The sequence below is a fragment of the Eptatretus burgeri genome, chromosome 3, assembly GCF_056783735.1.
Source record: "Eptatretus burgeri isolate ZD-2024b chromosome 3, Ebu_testis_v1, whole genome shotgun sequence".
Classification (NCBI taxonomy): Eukaryota; Metazoa; Chordata; class Myxini; order Myxiniformes; family Myxinidae; genus Eptatretus; species Eptatretus burgeri.
In genome coordinates this window covers 85172417-85196915 of record NC_140963.1, presented here as the reverse complement: position 1 = coordinate 85196915, position 24499 = coordinate 85172417, and the positions used below count along the sequence as shown (strand labels likewise).

The window sequence follows — 24499 nt, the reverse complement described above, 5'->3', positions numbered from 1 at the left end:
ACATTCTAAGGTATCTGGCACTGAACCTAAGCGGCAGAGGAAGATGCTAACCATCGTAGAAAAAGTGCAACTTCTCGACATGTTAAAGCAAGGGAGAAGCTTCGCTGCTGGAGGCCGCCATTACGGCGAGTGTGGGAAAGGTTAATAAGAGTGTGGGGAGGGTCATAAAGCTTTAAAAAAAAAAAAAAAAAAAAAAAAATATATATATATATATATATATATATATATATATAATAAAATAAGCATATGGTCGCTACTTCGGATTTTTCACTTATCGCGGGGGGGGGGGGGGTTTGGAACGCAACCCCCGCAATAAACGGGGGATTACTGTATTTTGATAAACCATTGGATAAGAAAAATAATGATGATAGAGTATATATTGATCTGCTGAACACTCTTAATTATAGGGTTAGTTTTTCTAGTAAAAGTAGGAAGAATGAGAAGGAGAAGCACATTATTCAGGCTTTAAGTATCCTTGGTTCAGGTGTTCGTTTTCTTCCAAATGACCCATCACAATTAGTTAATAGACTGCTATTGTTAGGTAGTAAGAAGGCTGGAAATAACAATTGTTTTAATGAAGCATCAGCCATTTTAGACCACTTGATGAACATGAAAATAATTAATAAATCTCAATATAAAGACATTTTATCTCATATTAAATAAGATGAGAAGCACAATCCTGAGTTTTAATTTCACAACAAGCAACCACACATCTTCATTCCCAGACCCACTACAACTTGACCCAACAAAAGAATATGAGGCATCTTTATTGTCCATGGAAACTTATAATACCTTATTTAATATCTTCTTCTTCTTCTTTCGGCTGCTCCCGTTAGGGGTCGCCACAGCGGATCATCCGTATGATCCGCATAGTGATTTGGCACGTGTTTTACGCCGGATGCCCTTCCTGACGCAACCCTGGTCGCCTCTTACGACACAGGGATATGGTACACCTATTTTAACCGGGGTATACACCGGCCCAGTATACTGGTACTCAGCCTAAAAAATTAAACGTAAAAAACAAAACAAACATATTACAAGAAATAAAATACTGTACATAGTAGACAGAGTTGTGCGTATGGAAAACACAGATGCGGCCGCTTCCACTTGCGCTAGTTTACCCACGTGAGATCGTACACGGCATGCTATGATGGCTGATGGATGGGAGGCGACCAACCAGAGCATGGTGTTCTGTATCCTGGGTTCTGATTGGCTCAGGTCATAAGGTCATAAAACACTAAGAGGTCATAAAATTCTTACAGAATGGTGTTTATCAAACTTCAAGTCCAAGAATTAACTACAAAGGAACAAAGGAATGATGAAATGATAATGAAAATAGTAAATAATACCTTATTTAATATAACTGAGAAAAATGACGAGTTTAGTTATAATTCGGGAAGTGGATACAAAACGATAAGTCTCACCCGGAGCATATGAGATTTCTCAAATATCTTCCGAAATTGTTCGTCTTATGAAAGAACAGGGTGATGAACCAAAAAATATTGTTATAGATATTCAAAAACATACTTCAAAATCAACGATTAAACTTAAATATAACTACAAGGTTGATTTCACAATCGATAATTCATTGAGAGAGTTATTGGGTTTCTCCTCAAAAAAGATTGAAATGAATGGGACGTTTTACAGTGATAATGTCATTCAAATATCCTCAGGAATAAATTCGGTATTAATTCACTGTGATTTGATTGATGGTGCTAAAAATGATGGAATAAAAACAAATAATATTTTCATTCAGCGCATACTCAACCCCAATTGGTTATAAATTCAATATGGAACCCAAAAATTTGGTTTATCTCCCTGTGTCAGGAAAAACCATACACAGTAAATTTTAGAATAACCGACCAAGATAATCATATGATTTATTTTAATGGAGAAGTTATATCCATCAGAATTCACCGACTTGAAGTTTTCCAATAAACAAATACGATGGTTATTGTGAGGAAACATGAGTTGGGAAAATATAAAATAATTACAGGGGATGGGATGTTCCTTTCCCCATACGACAAGGGTGAAGGTATGTATCTTGGTAGAGGATGCTATAAACCGAAGAGACAAGGGGGTGTCGGACATCAATTTAGAGGAGATGGGATAAATGATACTCCAATGGATATCGGTTTAACTATTCTTAAACATAAAGACCTAATTGGTTCAACTGCTTCTGCTGTGGGAAATGTAGCAGGTGCCATAAAGAGTATAAAAGATGCCCAAAAGGAATCTCATAAATTACAAGCAATAAAATAAATTTAAAAAGGCAAAACTCAGTTGTCTCCCCAAGAATGACAGAAAATAATTCAAATACTTGGGTCAGGGTTTCAAAAGTTTTAACATCTTTTTTCCTAAATAAATACAAGTTTGGAAGCAATTGATAGTATCCATGATTTGGATGATACTATTATCATCTCAAACTCCACTGAAAAAGAAGATTACTTCAAGGTAAATGCAATAACTGGAACAGACTGGAATGCAAATGTTACAAAAAAGTTTTGAAATAAATAATCAACAAACTTATTTGAATCTATCCGAAAGTTTCTTGTTGTGTAAATTTACATTCACTCAGGCTGGGAATAACACAAACGCTACACTCGTAAATGATTTCTTCTGGAAAATGTTTGATAGTGTTCGTTTGTACATTGGAACACAAGAAGTTGAAGCGGTTGATTATGTCTCTGCTGTATCTGAAATGATGAAATTTACACTATAGCCATTCAGTGATAGAATGGGAAAGGGGGCTGTCGAATGTTTTATTCCTGATATGTCAATGGGAACAACCACAGACCCTGGATATACTCAAAGGAAAGGAACGTATACTGATGATACAAAAGCAGTAAATAGTTTTACTGTGGCAGTTCATCTTAAAGGTATATTTGGATTTTGTGATCATGATAAAGTTCTGTCTGGTCTTAAAATTAGATTTCAACTACAAAGGAATGATAATGAAAATAGATTACTTTTTGGTGTTGCTCGTGCTTTTGGTGATCAGAATGAATTTGTAATTGATGAAATGAGTTGGTATATTAGTGAATATACTCCTAATCTTAAAACAGAAGAGATGTTGAACAGAAGACTTACTTAAAGAAACCACTCAGTGTATCATACCTCAAAAGAAGATGTCAACACGTTAAACTAAACCAAAGCACTTACACGTGGAATTTGGGTGTTCTGGAAGGAAAGCCACGATATCTGTGGATCATTTTTTAAAAACCAGATGGTGATACTGCGACTGATAAGAATAATACATTGAGTGATAATGCTAAGGTGAAACAACTTCGTGTTTCTCTCGATGGAGCATTTTATCCACGAGATAGATTGGAAATTAATTGGGAAAAAAATGATTATGCTGAAACATACAAGTCTTACCAAAAGGTGTGTGAAAGTAATGGAAATAAAGAACCTATTTTGGATATGACAGCATTTCAAAGTTTGTATATAATCTATGCGTTTGACCTGAGTGTTCAAAAGGAAACTATAAAGTCTAATCGAGTGGATACTTCCCTATACATTGAAAGAGGAGAGAGTGAAGAAGTTGATACATATTGTTTGCTTTTGGAAGAAACAGAATTGCAGATTCATACAGATAATGATGCTATGATTAGTTTCACATAATTTTTTGTTAAATAAATGAGTGGCAAAGTACCAACTGGGGTATATGTTGATCAAATCAATCTTCATAAACTATCATCTTGTGTTCAAAATCAAAAGCCTTGTACGATTAACGTTAATACAATTCAGAGAAAAGGAGCAGTAAGAATTGATGTTTTGCTCGCAAGAGAAGAGGTTAAAAATCTTGAACGACACTGGCTCACTTAAAATTAAAATGACAAAACCTATGTTGAAAAAATATTCAATAAGAGAGACGAGTGGAGGATTTCTCCCATTTCTAATTCCTTTACTTGCTGGTTTAAGTGCGGTTGGAGCATTGACGGGTGGTATTTCAACAGCGGTGAAAACTGCCAACGAAAGGAAGGCTCAACTCCAGGCTCAAAAATAATTGGAAAGACATAACAAAGAGTTGGAGAAACAAATTAGTGGAAGTTGTGTAATTGTAGATTTTGCTGAAAAACTTGAAAGTCTGCCTGATAAAGCGAGATTGTTCGTTGGAGATATGCTTTCTTCTATCGCACAAGCAGGTGTAAAATTAAGTTATGGGGTAATGGATTATATCTTTCTAATAAATAAATGAGCATTGATGAGTGGTTTAAAGAATTTGGAAAGAATACAACATCAAATTTACAACTTGTCAAATATTGTAATAAATTAAAAATTCATAATGTGGTTATTTGTATGAGAGATGAATAAACAAATGTGCCTAAACATACAAAGAATATTATTATGAACTTAGAAGATAATAATGGGAACGGTTGTCATTGGGTTTGTATTTTTAAGTCAAGACAAATATTATTTTGATAGTTTTGGTCTTCCACCACCTGTTGGTCATAAAATTCTTACAGAATGGTGTTTATCAAACTTCAAGTCCAAGAATTAAATTCCAAGTGTTGTGGTCAATTATGTCTATATGTGTTATTTCAACTCAACAACAAAAAATTTTTTTATGACATTTTTCATCTCATATAAATGACATGTTGGTAAAGATGGTTCTATCTTTGGTGTATCCCAAGAACTGGATATTGATTTATCAAATTATTACACAAAGGCACAGGCTGAACGACAAATATAGTACAACAAAAATATTAATATGAAAAATGCTTATAAATTAAAAAAATTATCCAAGCCTGACTGATGCGAATGACTTGGTGAGATGAAGCGATTTATCACAATATATATCCTGAAATAAAACGGCCGTGTATTCCAAAGATACAGAAGTGTTGATTTTATCTCCAGGTCATACAGAATTCACAGTTCACATTAAAATTATTTTTTTTTTATAAAGAAGGGCGTATTGTTTGTTTGAGAATAGAACAATGGGGGTATGATATGAATGATTTAGGGTATAATTGGTCATTTAAAATTGACCTCGAAGACCTGGAACAATTCAATCAGTCTCGTAAGGAAAAATATTATCCACTTGGTATCGAGAATGAGTTTTGTGGAAGCACGATTAGTAAATAACAAATAAAAGAATTTAATAAGGGTAAATATAATAATGGTTTTGCCCTAGTTTATATCATGAAAACAGGAAAAACAGGATTATATATAATAAGTAAGGAAATACAAAATGATTTAACTATGGGAAGATGGGGAGGTGTTTCGTGTCATATTATTCTGTCATATCTATCTATAATTCCAGGTGTGTGTGTGTGTGTGTGTGTGTGTGTGTGTGTGTGTGTGTGTGTGTGTGTGTGTGTGTGTGTGTGTGTGTGTGTGTGTGTGTGTGTGTGTGTGTGTGTGTGTGTGTCTGTGACCGCCATTTCTCGACAACCACTGGTCCAATCTAATTGAAACTTGCCAGATAAAAAGCTGGGGACCTGAGGATGTGCCTTTTCAAGGTTTGATATTAATCGGACGAGTGCTTCCCAAGTTATGGCCATTTATTTACCAACCAATGACAGGAACTGTTGCTGCGGCCATTTTTTATCAACCAATGACAGGAAGCGTTGTTGCTGAGCCGTGGTCGATGGGGAAGAGAAACTCAGCCGCGTTCACCATGATGGGTTTTTTTCTCTTCTCTTCTCTTTGTGTTTTTCCTTGCGAAAAGGCAAAATACGTTGGTGCTAATTGAATAATTGGCCATTAAAACTAATGATTTATCAAAACGTTGGCAGATCCAGCAGCCTCCGTATTCTTGCCCTGGACGAGGAAACAAAGAAGAAGCGCCGTTTCCTCAGCCATGTGGTTTATGAAGAGGTGCTGACGAGATAAAGGTGTGTACAATGTACATGGAGACTTTTTATTATTTATTTATTGAAGAAAAATTGTTCTAAAAATAATTTATCAAAAAAAGTGCACAACTTTTTTTTGTTTCCAACTGTCAAAATGCTGTGGCCTTTGGAAGTGTTAAGAAATTCAGCTCTACTCAACATGCTTTCCAACGAAATACATCTCAATTTGGTGGTAAAAACGATTCACAACGACGGGTTTCCTTACTCATTGCTCTGCAGTCTGCATTCAACCCCTTCATTTGTCATCTCATTGACCTCATTTCATCTATCTATAATTCCAGCAGTCTGTGTGTCTGTGACCGCTGTTTCCCGACAACCACTGGTCCGATCTAATTGAAACTTGCCAGCTATATTGCTGGGGACCTGAGGATGTGCCTTTTCAAGATTTTATATTAATCGGACAAGTGATTCCCAAGTTATGGCCATTTATTTACCAACCAATTACAGGACACGTGCTGCGTAGGCGTGGCCGATGCGCCATTTAGTTACCAATCACAGGACACGTTGCTGCGTGGGCGTGGCTGCGTAAGCCGGTGCACGGCCGGCCGACAATGACGTCACGTGCCGTGCTGATTACGATGGGGATCGACCGGTGCCTTAGTTACTGTGGGGTAGGAGTGCCAATGGTAAATGGCAGCGAATGTTATGGCAAGCAAAGACAGGGAGGTAAACTTGATTTTAATTAACTCTGTGTGTAAGTATCACAGCAGTTGTTACTTCAATGCAAGCGATAATTCGTGGAATGATGTGAACATTCCGTACGGGCACGCACTACTTTTGGATAGTGATGACTTACTGTATTCTAATAATTTCTCGATTTCTTATCCGCATTTATAGATAAACACAATGCCCCAATCCAGTCGTCTTTTATGAGAGCGAAGGAATGGCCTATGTGTTTGTTTGAAAGTTTTTTATTTTTTTTTTTGTATGTACGGCCATGCACGTACGGATACGCACGAACGGCCACGCGAGAGCGAAGGAACGGCCTGTGTCGTTGTTTCTGGCAAGCGGTTTTAATATATATATATATATATATATAATATATATATTCTTTCGGCTGCTCCCGTTAGGGGTCACTACAGCGGATCATCCGTATGATCCGAATACTGATTTGGCACATGTTTTCCGCCGGATGCCCTTCCTGCCGCAACCCTGGTCGCCTCTTACGACACAGGGATATGGTACACCTATTTTAACCAGTGTATACACTGGCCCAGTACACTGGTACTCATTTCGCCGACCTCGGAAGGATGACAGGCTGAGTCAACCCCCTGGTGTATTAATTCAGTGGCCCAACGGGGCTTGAACTCAGGACCTTTTGGATCCCAAGCCGCTGCCCTAACCACTGCGCCAACACCAGGATATATATATATATATATATATATATATATATATATATATATATATATATATATATATATATATATATATATATATATATATATATATATATATATATATATATATATATATATATATATATATATATATATATATATATATATATATATATATATATGTATGCACGTACAGCCTCGCACGTACGGGCACGTGAAAGCGAAGGAACGGCTTGTGTGGTTGTTGTTTCTGGCACGTGGTTTGAGTTTTTTGCGGGGGGGGGGGAGGGTTTGCACGTACGGCCACGCATCTACGGGCATGTACTAGTATTTCTAATACATAAATGACAGCAAGAAGGCTTCAAGAAAATTATCATTTCTGTGTCCAAGCATACCTTCAACAAAAGGGTATTTGGTATTTTAATAAATATGTTCTACAACATAAGAATGAGGTATTTTCAATAAGATTGGCATTATGCTGATGTTGATAAACCGACAACTTTAGATTTAATTAGAATGTTAAATAATGTAAAGATTATAAAGTTAAGAAAACATAAGGCTCTAAGAAAATCAAAAGAAATTTTATTGGTTTCCTGTGGTAAAAAAAATTATTTTGGATACAGGAATAACTAGAAATCCTGATGACTATATGTATAATATTCTATGGGGTATAAGCGATTCAAGGATAGTAAGGGACGAGGAAGGAGTTGAAGAAACTGAGACAAGAGAAGAGGGAGAAGAAAGAGGAGAAGAGAGAGAAGGAGAGGGAGGAGAGGGAGGAAAGAGCGAGAATGAATAAATATGAAAATATGGAAACCAGTGAGATTAAAAAAGATTGGGGGTATGGCAGAAAATAAATGCATCTCAACGTACCGAGGAGGAAAACAAAGAATTGACAAGTCTATTTGCAATATTTTCGACAAGACTATTGACATCGTTTTCAAAAACAAGATATTGACTTTGATTAAAGTTTTTCATTTTTTTTTTAAATAAATGGAGGAGAGAGTGAAGGCATTTCAAAGGATTCTTTATGTTTTAAAAATTAAGATTCAAATGTGCATGTTGGAAACTAAAAAGGTTTTTGTGCTCTGTAGGAATTTTTCTCATAAATAAATGAGTTATTGTCTCAAATGTAAAAAGAAAACTAATACTAAAAATATTTCACATTTTAAAAGTAAAAATAAGAGGGTTATACAAAAAGGTATATGTTCGGTGTGTGGTTCAAAAAAAATCAATTTTTCTCCAAACACAAACTCGGAGGAGATATACAAAAGTTTTTATCAGGAAGTAAATTTACAACTACTGGAATACCAGGGGAATTACATACATCAACCAGGGTATTCTTTTTGTGGTCCAGGCACAAACTTGGATAAAAGATTAGTTGAGGCAGACAATCCTAAATCATGGAGTAAGCCCATCAATAGGGTTGATGAAGTGTGCATGAGGCACGATATTGATTATAGGAATACCACAACGTTGGAAGAAAAGCATGAAGCCAATAGAAATGTTGTATAATTTAACTCTGATACGAAATCCAACGCTAAGAGAAAAAGTTGATCGATTCATCGTGAAGAAGATGATCAGTGCTAAATTGAAACTTGGGCTTGGAAATTCAAAAAACTTATAGGCTGTTATCATGATGTCATTAAGACTGAAGAGCAATTAGCTGATGAATTGCATAAATCAATATTCACAAAGTTTCGTAGAAGGAAGGTTTATTCCAAGGAAGTTGATTATATCTGGTGTGCTGATTTGATTGACCTCGATAATGATAAGGGGTACAAGTATGCTTTAACTGTTATTGATTTGAGGAGTAGATACGCATGGGTTATCCCTTTAAAAAACAAAACAGGAAATACTCTTATGTTAGCCTTTCAACAGATATTTAATAAAAGTAAGAGAAAACCTTAAAAATTGTGGACTGATGAGGGTGGAGAGTTTTAAAACAAGACATTTGTGAATTTAAAAAAAAATAACAGCATTACATTATACAGTACCTTTAATGAAGGAAAGGCCGTTGTTATTGAACGTTTTAATCGTACCTTAAAAGAGAGACTATATAAAAAATTCACACAACTCTGTTCACAACAATGGTCATCTTTTATTCAGGATATTGTGGATAAGTATAATGACTATTCACACGTCAACAAATATGAAACCATCAGAAACATTTACAAAATTAAAATATGAAAAAGAGATTAATGTCAGAAAACCTAAGTTCAAAGTTGATGATATCATAACAATATATAGGTGGAAATCTCATTTTGAAAAAGGTTAAACAAAGCGATGGACGAAAGAACTTTTTAAAATTGTTGATGTAATAGATACGGTTCCTTGGACTTATAAGATATATGATTTAGAAGGGGAAGAGATTTTAGGTTCATTTTATTCACAGGAGTTACAAAAGACAAAACTAAGCAGATAATACCCATGGGAGCAATTGGTTGGCGCTTCACTCCCTTGTACTATACACCTTTGTGGACACTTGAGGGCCAAGTTCGAGGTGTATAGCAGGGTTAAATAAAACAAAAATATAATGTGTGTGCAGTGGGGGACGTTCTTAGATCTGTGAACCCAAAACACAGAATCCTCAACTGAATAGTCAAGGCTTAACGTGTGTGTGTGTGTCCTCCCCCCCAACCCTCACATTCAAAATCTCAACCCCAACCCAACCCTCACATTCAAAATCTCAACCCCCACCCCAACCCTCACATACAAAATCTCAATCCCAACCCTCACTCAACACAGTCTTTTTTTCAATACGTATTTCAACAAAATATATTTTTTATGTTTTTTTTTTTTTTCTCTTCCAATTCTGTCTTTTAAGGCTTTCAGGTTTGATGAAGTAGAAAGGGGAAGTAAGAACTTTCTTGATATTGCTCTCATCAAGCACCATCCAACAAAGAACCACATCGATAGGTTGAGATCCCCAAGAGTCTTGGTAGAAACCACATTTCAAGTCTCCAAAATAAACCCAACTTTCCAAGTCTCCAAGGTATAACCATATTCCTGTTGAGTTTCCAAGATTTGTATCACATTGTGAGTTATCAAGCCAGAACCCACATTTCAAGTCTCCAAAAATATAACCATCTATCCAAAATTCCAAGGTAGAACCACAATTTCCAGAAATATTGTGGGTTTCAGTGATAGATCTCACATAGTATAACTGTGGATCATCAAGGAAAACCCCATTATTCCAATTTTTATGGGTTTCAGTGATAGATCTCACATAGTATAACTGTGGATCATCAAGGAAAACTCCATTTTTCCAATTTTTATGGGTTTCAGTGATAGATCTCACATAGTATAACTGTGGATCATTAAGGAAAACTCCATTTTTCCAATTTGTATGGGTTTCAGTGATAGATCTCACATAGTATTACTGTGGATCATCAAGGAAATCTCCATTTTTCAAAATGTCTGAAATTTGTGAGTCTCCAAGGTAGGTTCCATATTTAGAACCATCTTGGCAGAACCCTTTTCCCGAGTCTCCAAGGAAGTTATTTAAACCATCAAGGCAGAACTCATTTACTGATTTTTTTTTCAAAATTTGTGAGTCTTCAAGGTAAAACTTGTATTCTGGCTCATCAAGGTATAACTTGTTCAGTGGGTATTGTCTTGATAACTCACAATGAGTACTATTGCTGTAAAACTCTTTTTCAGGATTTTGCTGGTCTCCAAGGTATAACTCTTTGGTTGGGCCATCAAGGTCGAGCTCGTTCTGTGGGTCTTGGTCGCTCACAAGGTCTTCAACCAAGCTAACAATTTCGCCTCAAGTTGTAGCAAAAGCAGTATTTTAATTTTGTATTGCAGATGCAATTTCCTGTGAGAGAAAATAATAATGTATTAATTAAGTGATTTAATTATTAAATGAGTCTATGCTTCAATCAAACTCTGTAAATAGGAAAATAATATCTTACCTCAATAGATAAGTGGTTTGAATTCAATTCATCAACTTGAAGGTTTAGTTCCATACAAGTAGTAGAACTCCAAGGAACGCCAAAATCATCCCACTCAAGGTTTAGCTCATTCTGTGGGTCTTGGTCACTCACAAGGTCTTCAACCAAGCCAACAATTTCACCCCAAGTTGTGGCAAAATCAGTATAGTATTTTCAAATACAATTAATTTCCTGTGAGAGAAAATAATAATGTATTAATTAAGTGATTTAATTATTAAATGAGTCTATGCTTAAATCAAACTCTGAAAATAGAAAAATAAAATCTTACCTCAATAGAAAAGAGGTTTGAATCCAGTTCATCAACTTGAAGGTTTAGTTCCATACAAGTAGTAGAACTCTAAGGAACTCCAAGCCAGTACAGCATTCCATTGTCAATCTTTTTTTTTTAAATGGAGTCTGGGTTGAACCTTTTATGGAGAAAGACTGGTTGCTATGGTTTCCTTTTTCAAAATGGAGGATTGTTTGAAAATTTTTCAAAACCATAACATTCTAGAATTTTCTCGTGATTTCTTTGTGAGTCAGAGATGAACTGGAAATGATGTAAGAGTAGGCGGGGCTTAGTAAAGTGGATGGGGCTTCGTAAAAGTGGGCGTGGCTTATGAAAAATACATCAGGAAAAAGTGGGTGGGGCTTAGCAAAAATGGGCGGGCCTTATGCAAAAAATAATCTGAGGCTCAGGAGGTGGTCAAACAAGAGCATTAAAAGAAGTTTATCATTTTGTAATGGCACAAAAGGGGTATCTTAAAAATATAAAGACTTCAATGTTTTATTTTTAAATATTTTAGATGGGGATTATTGTGCAAAGAAAATTAAACTATTGAAGGAATTTGAGAATGAACAAATCTTTATAGGTTCAATGAGTGAGCTAAACAATATGCATTGGTTATTTGAAAAAGAATGCCCCAAGGCTTACATGTTTCAGATATTTCTTTAGAATCACCTTTAACAAATCACATTACCACTTTACTACTTGAACAAATCTTTATCTTATTGCATTGGTTATTTGAAAAGAGTGCCCCTCGGTAAAAAGGGGAGACAAATAAATATACCTTGGGATAAAAAGGGGGTTTATTTTTAAGGGAAAAAATATGAATCTCTGAGAATCCCCCATTCATTAACATGGGGGAAGTGAGCCAGAATCAGTATATTCACCCTACTCCCATGCATCCTCTCCTATCCTGCATTCCTCCCCACATCCCTAATTGTCTGTCTCCCAATATTTTTTTTCCATCAACTATGCAGTTGTTATTTCCTCCCTTTTTTTCTACAATCTCTTTTTTTAAATTTAATTCTGTCAGAATGTTGAAACATGATTCATCTTAATGAGAGTCTTCTGTGATTAAGAGATATCTTGAAAAATGCCAATGCTAACCAGACTTGATGTAATGTTTGGAATGTCAGATGTGGTCTGGGAGGACGGGTTCAAACCCCGGCCGAGTCATACCAAAGCCTTTAAAAATGGTACGTGCTGCTTCCTTGCTTGACGTTCAGCATTAAAAAGGATAAGAGCACGGACAATTCCCATACGTTGGCATCCATGGGGGAGGAGGAAATGCTGTGCTGAGTGCAGTGAGAAAGGCGGAGGTGTCGATGTTACCCAGTGTGATCCCGCAAGTGATGGCACTGCCCACAAGCTCAGTGGCTGTGTTTGTCTTGTCTAACAGTTGTGTGTGTGTGTGTGTGTGTGTGTGTGTGTGTGTGTGTGTGTGTGTGTGTGTGTGTGTGTGTGTGTGTGTGTGTGTGTCAGCTAATCCATTAGATCCTGTAAAATGGAAAAAAGGAATTGTTAAAAGCTGTATTACATGTTTGTGATGAGGAGCTTGGATATAACAACACTACACATGCAGTAATGTGGTGAGTATAAACGGCATGAGATCAGATGAACATTCTTCTTGCGAATTCACGTTGATCCAGAGTTTGGATTCTAAGTTTGTGCAGCTGGTTGAATCATTACTGGGACGTGGCTGTGCTACCAATGCAGTGAAGTCTGCACATTGGAAAATTACTGTAATTTCTTCAGTGTGTCAAGCGATAACTCAGGTACTCGTTCGGAGTCGATGAATTAATCTCGACGAGGGTCTTCTGTAACGTCATCACACCTGAGATATTTAATATTCACCAACTAATGCTGGCACTCAGGATATCCGGCTTTACATCCATCCGAGGGTTGGTGTACTTTGTAATGTAATACCTTGCTGGGAAAGCACCAATCTGAAAGGTTATACGTGGGTCGGGAATCAAACCTCGGCTAAAGGTAAGTGGATCACGTGAACACGACCAAGAGACTATCCCAGCATCATTACCCTCACCAAAGGAGAGGGTATTGCATTTGGGTCCGTTTGTTACTTGGCGAAATCTTCGATTTTGTCAAGTATGTTGGTCTGTTCCGTTTGTTGGTGTGTTTGTTTGTCGAGTCGTCTACAGCCCAAACAGCTGGACCAGTCGTTCTTAAATTTTTACACCTGATAGGCAATCCACGTGAGATTGTCCGCGTCCAAACCCTGTCTTAAGGCCCGGTCACACCTTGACGTTTTAGCCAACGTATGCCGATTTTTGAATTTTTTTTCTAAAACGCTGGCAAACGTTGAATACGTTATGGGTAAGTTTTGATAACATTAAGAGCACGCTGGCATACGTCGTAGTACGTTGCCATAAGTCGTTGTACGTTGGCTTTAAACGTTGTACTTTTCGGTTGTCCTCAAATTTTTTCATGCTTGAAATTTCACGACGTATGCCGGCGTATGACTCACACGTTCCGCTATGCTGGCCACAAGTTGTAGGCACGGTCTGCGATCGTTGACAGACGTCAACACATGCTACTTGCAAGTTAATCATAAGTTGAGACACGCCGAGGTAATGTTTAGCGTACCCGAAACTTATTTCTAACCTATGATTAATGTGTTGTTGGCACGTTACGCGATCGTTGCCACACGTCGACAGACGTTACTTTTAAGTTACTCATCGGCTGAAAGACGTCGGTATAATGGATCGTCCTTGCGTCAGCGTCCACGGCCACGGCCAGGACACTTATTTGCAGCATTCTTCAAACTTTTCTTCGGCATGACGAGGATGTTCACACTTCGATGTCTAGCTTGGCTATGATTCCAATTGTCTATCGGCAGCGTCTATTTAAAATAGTCGAGTTTGAGCGTTTTAACACGTTCAGAAGAAACGCTTCAAATTTCCAAACCCCAGCGTCAAAAAAAAAACAAAAAAAAAAAACCAAAGGCGAGTGACAGCAATTTAAATTGTTCATTGTAAACAATGAAACTAGCTGAGTGGTACCGTTTAAAAGTCGTTGAGTGTAAAAAAATCCAATTGTTGAGCGCAAGCGTCTACTTTCAATAGTGGAGATGCAGCCATTTAAATCGTTGAGTGGCAGCCTATGAACCTACCTGTGGACACGCGGACGCAAGGAGGATCCATCATAACCCACACCCTCCCCCTCACACCCACCTACTACTGCCAACATGAACAAACTACTACTAATACTAATACTAATACTGATACTGTTACTGTTACTGCTGACATGGACATCAACTCAAAAACACTGTTGGGTTCCCCTTTTATGAGCAGCATTTTTATATACCAATTCCCAAAACCGCTGGGAACACGTCTTTATATGGCAGTTGTAACCTAGAAACACATTCATTTTTTTTTTTTTTTTTTGTCGACCAGAAGACGTCATTGGAATACGTCTACATACGTCGATGTGTGTTGGGACTACGTAAAGAATTGGTTCAAAGCACGTCAAACATAAGTTAGAAATAAGTTTCGCGTAAAAAAGACATTACCGCGACGTGTTTCGACTTATGAGTAGCTTATAAGTAGCCTTTGTGGACGTGTGTAAGCGTCCACATATCGTGTGTAAAACTTATCCCCATCGCATGCGGAACGTGTGTCATACGCCGAGTACGTCGTAAAATTTTGAACATGTTCAAAATTTCTTGACGTACTTTACTTACTACGACTTATGATAGCGTATTTAGCGTTCTACTCGCGCATACCAAACTTACCCATACCGTATTCGACGTGCCCCAACGTTTTAGACACACTTTTTGTTACGTCTGCATACGCTGGCAAGATCGCCAAGGTGTGACCGCGATTTTGACCCTTCCATTTCTACGGCAGTTATGATTTGAATCGTTGTGCGTCAGCCTTTTAATAGGCTACGTCACGACATCGTCGGCGATGCGTGCAACGCGCTATGCCTGAGTTAGACTATCGTTGGGCATCGGTTGTGTAGGCCGACAACAGGTTCAGCATTCGTTGGTATAAGTTATCTATAACACAACGAAACGTTCTGTGTAGTTACCAATGCGTTACACATAAGACCAAGTCGCTATGAATACGTCCGAATCTTTAAAAAAAAACATCAAAAGTTCAACGTAAGCCAGCGTTTTACATACATTTTAACACGTTGCCATCGCTGGCTAAAACGTCAAGGTGTGACCGGGCCTTTAATCGGACTAAACGTCGCGATGTGACGTCACACAACTTGAAAACACATTTTTGGACATAACTCAGTGACCGGAAGTCGTAGCGACTTCCTGTTGACGCCAAAACAAACTTCAATGGAATATCGAAATGTTTTAAAATGCATGTTAGTACAAATTATGCACAGTTTTCGCAAGCGTATGACGTCAAAGTCTTTAGCTATTGGCGTGATTTAAAAACAAGGACAAATGTGTCCACGAGCAGCGTCCGAAAGATTTTGTCGGCTAAAAAAAAAAAAAAAAATTTTTTTTACTTTTTTAAAACAACAACAAATTCCGATATTTCGTAACGTGCCTTGATTAAGCGAATAGCGAAACGTGTCATAATGTCTACGTATTTACGATATATCGTGTATTTCCGAAATAAATAATGTATTTATGAAATTACAATACGATAAATGGAATAATCTTTAAATAGTAACGTGAACTTTTCGAAACTTTAAAGCAAATGTCCGAATATATTTAAAAGTTCATGATAGATGCTCTCAAAAGGTACCGTCTATGTGAGGATGTGTACATGTGCTCAGTATTTAAGGAGATCCGGGTCTTGTATATGCAAGAGCCGAGTCCTCGAGATTAAGGTTTTGTCTGAACAAGAAGAAGAAGAAGAAGAAGAACAATGCCGAGCTCTCTATGAGCAGCGTTCGCTACGCGAGACGCTGATAAAAATTCTATTAGTTCTACAGGTCACAATTCTTAACCGATTTGGATGAAATTTTAACAGCTGATAGAAATCCACAGTGCAAAAGGATATGTGACTTTTGGTGATGATCTGGATTCTGCATCACTTTATATTATCGCCCATTATAAACCAATGGGGAACTTTGTGAATTACACATGGCTATTTCTCAAACAGTTTTGCACTTATTGTATTGAAACTTATACTGTCTATTTATGCATGTAATATTAACATGTGTACAAAGTTTGATCGAAATTGACCCAAGGTCAAGGTCAGGGTCACCCAAAACATGAAAAACACACATATAAAATACATATTTTTGTTTTACAACACATTTCAAACCTGATAACGGGATCGTAAAGCTGGCTGAAAAGCAATGTTCCTAGGTATTTTCAAATATTTTCTACGATCAGAATGAAGGCAACAAGCACCGATGATAAGTTGTTGAATGTCACATGGTGGCTTTAAATGAGTTGTGAAAATTTTCAATCTGCTGCCGTTATCATGACAACGCGCGCCTGATAATTGTTATTTGTGACGTCGCGTCATTTTATTAATGTACGAACAAATAAACACCACATATTCCATGACATGACAGCTTGGACCACCACACGGAAAGGTCAACTAATTTGCCAAGTGTCGTGCTAAGCACGATTTTTCATTTGTCTGTCTCTGTCTGTCTGTCTGCACAGAACTTTCGTGTTTTTCTCCGCAACTGCTTGTCGGATTGAGACGAAATTTTCACCATTGGTGCGAGGACTCATGTAGAATGTTTCAATGATAATTATGATGTCATAAGTCACGTGGTGTGGCAGCCATATTGGAAAATCGGGGTGGGGGGGGGGGAACTTTGGACCTCTGTATCTCTGAAACTGCACCAAATAAAAAATTGACACTTGGCACACAGTCCACAGAAAAAAATTTAATTTACACGTATGACCGCTTGTCCATGAGGAACAAAAGGCTCACATATATCATCTTATAGGTCACATGGTTGTCAGCCATATTGGATTTACCCTAAAACCTATAAAAAATACACCACTCAAAAGAAGTCCTGGCAAGGGTCTGCAATCTCTGATTGCTCTTTTTGTTGTTGTTGTTGTTGTTTGTTTATTGTGATTCAAAACTAACTCCATCGATGGTTCTTTTTCATATCACTCACCAACTGCTGCAGGTTTAAACTCTTGGTGTTCTCCTCCGAATCGGGGCCTCGAAACCCTCTTCCATCCTTGTGCTCCTTAAATAAAAACAAAACACGACAATAAAAACTTTCGGTGACAGCTTTAGAGTTTAGATAAACCAGTGTTTATTGAGTTGAGGGAATCTGAAAAAGTCAAAGCCACGAAGTTACAAAAGCAAAAACACGTTTGCTTGAACAGTGATGTAAGATTCGTGGAGGACCTTGTACATCGATCACATACTGGGCAAATATATTCGGAGATATCAATGTACTTTTCTGAGAATAATATCAGACAATAGACATATCAACACAGGAGATGGGATTCGAGAGATGGGATTATGGGCTAGGATTGTAGAAGAGGATACCAATAAGTTTGGTCTAAATCGCGATGCATTGTCCAGTTTTGTAACACTTTGTGTTTTACTTGAAACTGTTTAAGTCACACGTACTTGAACTGAATGGTTGGATTATGTTTGGACTCTTAGGACAATCCCTTAGCTCATAATAACTGTGATTCCAGGGGTATGTTCCATTACCAATCAGCTTGTAGAGGAAGTAAACATGAGGGGCAGGGAAGGCAGTGCGAGTAGAATGGGGGAGAGGGGAGAGGGGAGGGAGTTTGGGAGTAGGAAAGCATGAGGGGAGGGGGTTCTGGACTTGTGTTTTGTATGAGGACTTGAGGGCGAAAGGGGGGGCTGGGTTCTCAACTTGCATTTGGTAGTGGGACTTGTGGAGAAGTGGGCGGGTTTTGGGGGGATAGTACAGGATTGAACGAAATGGGGTACGTCAAAACAGCATGTTAATACAGCATGCAGGGACCGTCCAGAGATGTCCATGGGGGTGGGGGGTGGAGAGGAGAGGGAGTTTGGAAGGAGGTAAGCATGCGAGGAGGGGGAGGGAAGGCAACATGATGTGAAGGGAAGGGAAGGCAGCATGAGGGGCAGGAAAGGTGGTGTGAGGGGAGGGCAAGGCAGAGCGAGGGGAGGGGATGTGAAGGCAGCGTGAAGGGAAGTGAAGATTGTTGAGGGGAGGGGAAGGGAAGGCAGCATGATGTAAAGGGAAGGGAAGGCAGCATGAGGGGAAGGGAAGGTGGTGTGAGGGGAGGGCAAGGCAGAGAGAGGGGAGGGGAAGGGAAGGCAGTGTGAAGGGAAGGGAAGGTGGTCTGATGGGAGGGGAAGGGAAGGCAGCATGTGTGGAGGGGAAGGGCAATAAATCACGACCCAACAGCGACATTTTCATTTTTAACTGCCGGGTTCTATATAAAACTGGGCGGGAGTATTTGAAAGCCATACGATCTACCTGGTAAAGGCCTGCTTCCATGCATGCATGCTCGCACATGCAGCAACCTTTGCACCCCTCCGGTCAACTGACCAGATGCATACATGCTACACTCTGGGGAAGGCATTTTAAATTCAAAACTAAACTCTCAGTCCTTAACAGCCCACCCATACACGTTTGCACAACCTCCTTACAGTCCATGCTCACTGTGCACACACACCGGTATTACACTCATTCTTTCACTCGCACACGTGCATGGATTCTCATCGGCATGCTCAACTTTCCCCACACCAGCATTATGTGGCATGTCCCGCATAACTTCTATGCTGCAGCATGTCTGCTCACTGCATGGTGAAGCACATGGTTTGTGAGATGGCCATGTAACCACCATGGCACCATAGTCCAGTTGTCAGGTTGAGTACCTTGTTGTTGCGAGAAGTGTATTGTTTTTTGATGGTTTCGTACTCGCATGGGTCCATAGAAAAAATTTAGCTTGGTTGCTGGAGTGGCAACCTTGGGGAACTCCGGTAATTTGTATAAATCCAAGATGGCCACCGCGGATGGAGGTGGAAAATAACTTTTCAACCAATCAACCTACAATCACGTGTGATACATTTTTTTCCCGTATAATTTCGAGGTGAGGAATCGAGGAATCGATTTCTGAGGTCAGTTGTGTGGTTTGGGGGTCAAATTCAGGGTGAAAGGTCAAGTTCAATGTCATTTTTGGACTATTGAGGGGTTTAAAACGTTTTGACCCCTGCGTCAACTGCAGATCACTCCGACTCAATAATTGATGAACGATCCCATTGATTCTAATCTCACCTCTTCTTCTTTTCAGAGAAACTTATGATGGCTGATTCAAGGTGTCTTCTCCGTGTGTCACAGAGAAGAAACGAAATTCACTGAGATCAGGATCAAGAAGCTCATCTCGTGCGCCAAATCCCGTGGAGATGGGGACCTGCAGGCTAAGCTACAGAACATTATTGATGTTGGTGGAGATGCGGCAAGCATCGCCTGCCACAAAGGATGCTACTGTACTTATACATCAAAAGAGAAAATTGAGAGAGTGAGAAAGTCACAGAAAAGAAAGGCTGAAGATGAGGGTGTAAGGACAACTACAAGGCCTCATACAAAGGTAGCTGACAAAGGTGTGTTTGAATACAAACGTGATTGCATGTTCTGGAGTGAGGAATGTTTACCAATTGATGAGAGACACCCAGAAAGATGGGACCGCGTTCGTGAGTACTGTATATGACCAAAGAACATTTTGACACAGAACGGAACCCACTCCCAACTATGAAAGATATGCTCCTTGATGTTGCTGAGCAGCGTAATGATGATGTCGTGAGAAGGGTCAAGTTGCACCTTGCTTTTGTTTCTGATCTACCTTCTGCTGAATGCAAGTACCACGTCCGCTGCTGTAACAGTTTCACGAAAGTCCCCACATATGCTGATTTGCCAACTGGGAGTGCAGATGAAAATACTCTGAAGGAAGTCATTGAGTACATGAACCGAGACAGGTCCAGAATATAGAATAGTGTTGAACTGCATTTCCTCTACTCAGATCGAGGTGGTAAGCTCGCTCGAAGTGACATGTTAAGCAAGTTGACTGACTGCATGAGTAAGGATGTTATCGTTGTTCAGGTAGATGGCTGTGCTGCCATTGTTGGTTTCCGTGAGTCCATTGCTAAAAGTCTCAAGATAGTTAAGGTAGATGATATGGATGAGAGGAGCATTGCTTCCATTGTGAGGCAGATCAAGCATGAGGCACGGTCGTTCAAGTACAGCAGTGCCAATTATGACCTATCAGAGTTTACACAGGCCAACACAATCAAGGCGACTAGCCCAAGTTTGTTGAAGTTGGTTTCGGTCCTGGTCTCCGGTGGTAAAGTGACCAAGAAATCTCTGAGCCTGAGCCAGTCAATTCAGAGTCACGTTACAGGAACCAGATATCAGACAACATTAGGACTGGCCATCAAACTGTTGCACCGGCATGGGAGTTCTGAACTTCTCAAACCCCTTCATGAACATGGCTTCACGACCTCGTACGATGGGGCCTTGAGATTCCGAAAATTGGCCGCTCGTCTACAAGGTGACAACGCACAGGTTCTCCACCATGTAATGGGGTTGTGTGGAACCGTCGGCGCCATCTTTGCGTGGTTTGACAACTTTAATCTCCAGGTATTCACAACCAATGGTTGACGCACCACCCATGTCTTCTCACATGAATTCCAGTAACCTTATCCCGCAGGTATGCTTGAGTATGGCCACGCTAAGCCAGGGATGCAGATCATACTTGCAAAATCTGCTGACCAGCAGGCTCCACCTGAACTTGACATCATGGAGTATGGGTGGGAAAGAAAAGATGGCACCCCAGTACCAGCAACCTCCGATCAGGACCCCAAGGAGAGACAGAGACAGAGACAGAGACAGACAAGGGGGGGGGGGGAGAGAGAGAAAAGGAGAGAGAGAGAGAGACGAAGCCTGGTGTTGGCGCAGTGGTTCGGGCAGCGGCTTGGGTTCCAAAAGGTCCTAAGTTCAAGCCCCGTTGGGCCACTGAATTAATACACCAGGGGGTTGACTCAGCCTGTCATCCTTCCGAGGTCGGCGAAATGAGTACCAGTGTACTGGGCCGGTGTATACCCCGGTTAAAATAGGTGTACCATATCCCTGTGTCGTAAGAGGCAACCAGGGTTGCGTCAGGAAGGGCATCCGGCGAAAAACATGTGCCAAATCAGTATGCGGATCATACGGATGATCCGCTGTGGCGACCCCGAACGGGAGCAGCCGAAAGAAGGAGAGAAAAGGGGAGAGGGAGAGAGAGAGAGAAAAGAGGAGAGAGAGAGAAAAAGGGGGTGAGAGGGGGAGAGAGAGAGAGAGAAAAGGGGGAGGGGGGAGAGGAAAAGAGGGGGGAGAGAGAGACAGGGAAACAGAGAGAGAGAGTAAAGGGGGAGAGGAAGAGAGAGAGGAAGAGAGAGAGAGAAAAGGGGGGGAAAAAGAGAGAAGAGAGAGAGAGAGAGAGAGAGAGAGAGAGAGAGAGAGAGAGAGAGAGAGAGAGAGAGAGAGAGAGAGAGAGAGAGAGAGAGAGAGAGAGAGAGAGAGAGAGAGAGAGAGAGAGAGAGAGAGAGAGAGAGAGAGAGAGAGAGAGAGAGAGAGAGAGAGAGAGAGAGAGAGAGAGAGAGAGAGGGAAAAGAGAGACAGAGACAGAGACAGAGACAGAGACAGAGAGACACGGAGAGACTAAGCCTGGTGTTGGCGCAGTGGTTCGGGCAGCGGCTTGGGATCCAAAAGGTCCTAAGTTCAAGCCCCGTTGGGCCACTGAATTAATACACCAGGGGGTTGACTCAGCCTGTCATCCTTCCGAGGTCGGCGAAATGAGTACCAGTCCACTGGGCCGGTGTATACCCCGGTTAAAATAGGTGTACCATATCCCTGTGTCGTAAGAGGCAACCAGGGTTGCGTCAGGAAGGGCATCCGGCGAAAAACATGTGCCAAATCAGTATGCGGATCATACGGATGATCCGCTGTGGCGACCCCGAACGGGAGCAGCCGAAAGAAGGAGAGAAAAGGGGAGAGGGAGAGAGAGAGAGAAAAGAGGAGAGAGAGAGAAAAAGGGGGTGAGAGGGGGAGAGAGAGAGAGAGAAAAGGGGGAGGGGGAGAGGAAAAGAGGGGGGAGAGAGAGACAGGGAAACAGAGAGAGAGAGTAAAGGGGGAGAGGAAGAGAGAGAGGAAGAGAGAGAGAGAAAAGGGGGGGAAAAAGAGAGAAAGAGAGAAAGAGAGAGAGAGAAAAGGGGGGGGGAAAGAGAGACAGAGACAGAGACAGAGACAGAGAGACACGGAGAGACGAAGCCTGGTGTTGGCGCAGTGGTTCGGGCAGCGGCTTGGGATCCAAAAGGTCCTAAGTTCAAGCCCCGTTGGGCCACTGAATTAATACACCAGGGGGTTGACTCAGCCTGTCATCCTTCCGAGGTCGGCGAAATGAGTACCAGTATACTGGGCCGGTGTATACCCCGGTTAAAATAGGTGTACCATATCCCTGTGTCGTAAGAGGCGAACAGGGTTGCGTCAGGAAGGGCATCCGGCGAAAAACATGTGCCAAATCAGTATGCGGATCATACGGATGATCCACTGTGGCGACCCCGAACGGGAGCAGCCGAAAGAAGGAGAGAAAAGGGGAGAGAGAGAGAGAAAAGGGGGAGAGAGAGAGAGAGAAAAGGGGGAGGGGGAGAGGAAAAGAGGGGGGAGAGAGAGACAGAGAGAGAGAGAGAGTAAAGGGGGGGAGAGACAGAGAGAGAGTAAAGGGGGGAGAGGAAGAGAGAGAGAGAGAGAAAAGGGGGGAGAGGAAGAGAGAGAGAGAGAGAAAAGGGGGGAGAGGAAGAGAGAGAGAGAGAGAAAAGGGGGGAGAGGAAGAGAGAGAAAGAGAGAAAAGGGGGAGAGGAAGAGAGAGAGAGAAAAGTGGGGGGGGAGGAAGAGAGAGAGAGAAAGAAAAGGGGGGAGAGGAAGAGAGAGAGAGAAAAGGGGGGAGAGGAAGAGAGAGAGAGAAAGGGGGAGAGGAAGAGAGAGAGAGAAAAGGGGGAGAGGAAGAGAGAGAGAGAAAAGGGGGAGAGGAAGAGAGAGAGAGAAAAGGGGGGAGAGGAAGAGAGAGAGAGAAAAGGGGGAGAGGAAGAGAGAGAGAGAAAAGGGGGAGAGGAAGAGAGAGAGAGAGAAAAGGGGGGAGAGGAAGAGAGAGAGAGAAAAGGGGGGAGAGGAAGAGAGAGAGAGAAAAGGGGGAGAGGAAGAGAGAGAGAGAAAAGGGGGGAGAGGAAGAGAGAGAGAGAAAAGGGGGGAGAGGAAGAGAGAGAGAGAAAAGGGGGGAGAGGAAGAGAGAGAAAAAGGGGGGAGAGGAAGAGAGAGAGAAAAGGGGGGAGAGGAAGAGAGAGAGAGAAAAGGGGGGGAGAGGAAGAGAGAGAGAGAAAAGGGGGGAGAGGAAGAGAGAGAGAGAAAAGGGGGGAGAGGAAGAGAGAGAGAGAGAAAAAAGGGGGAGAGGAAGAGAGAGAGAGAGAAAAAGGGGGGGGAGAGGAAGAGAGAGAGAGAGAAAAGGGGGAGAGGAAGAGAGAGAGAGAAAAGGGGGGAGAGGAAGAGAGAGAGAAAAAAGGGGGAGAGGAAGAGAGAGAGAAAAGGGGGGAGAGGAAGAGAGAGAGAAAAGGGGGAGAGGAAGAGAGAGAGAGAGAGAAAAGGGGGGGGGAGAGGAAGAGAGAGAGAGAGAAAAGGGGGGGGGGAGAGGAAGAGAGGGAGAGGAAGAGAGAGAGAAAAGGGGGGGAGAGAGAGAAAGAGAGACAGACTTTTATGTCCTTTTATTACAAAAAAGTAGAAAGGGTAAAAATTCAATACAACAAAGCAAAGGATTTTATACAAGAGTGGAAAAAAAGAAGAGAAGAAACCAATTAAATTTTCAAGTCATCGATAAAGCATTGATAACAGTTTATACACAAGGAACACCCCCAAAAAATACATTAGAGAGAGGAGAAGATGATAAGAAGAGAGAAAGCAACACTGGCTCCACACGTACCACCAGAGACTGAGCAACAGCCCCTTGCGTTTGCACGTGCGTGGGGGGGGGAGAGAGAGAGAGACAGAGAGACAGAGAGACAGAGACACAGAGAGACAGAGAGACAGAGAGACAGAGAGACAGAGAGACAGAGAGACAGAGAGAGAGAGAGAGACAGACAGACA

The 24499-nt window shown here is 40.7% G+C and overlaps 1 protein-coding gene across 3 annotated transcripts in view; it reads right to left on the bottom strand.

The window, feature by feature from the left end:
* The window catches only part of LOC147030347 (uncharacterized), a 162587-nt gene that overhangs the window by 31512 nt on the left and 106576 nt on the right, over nt 1-24499 (bottom strand). For all 3 annotated transcript variants that reach the window (XM_085874291.1, XM_085874293.1, XM_085874292.1), the window contains one exon: nt 17492-17566. In XM_085874291.1, the coding sequence (XP_085730417.1) occupies nt 17492-17566 (75 nt within the window). The remainder of the gene's footprint in view (nt 1-17491; nt 17567-24499) is intronic.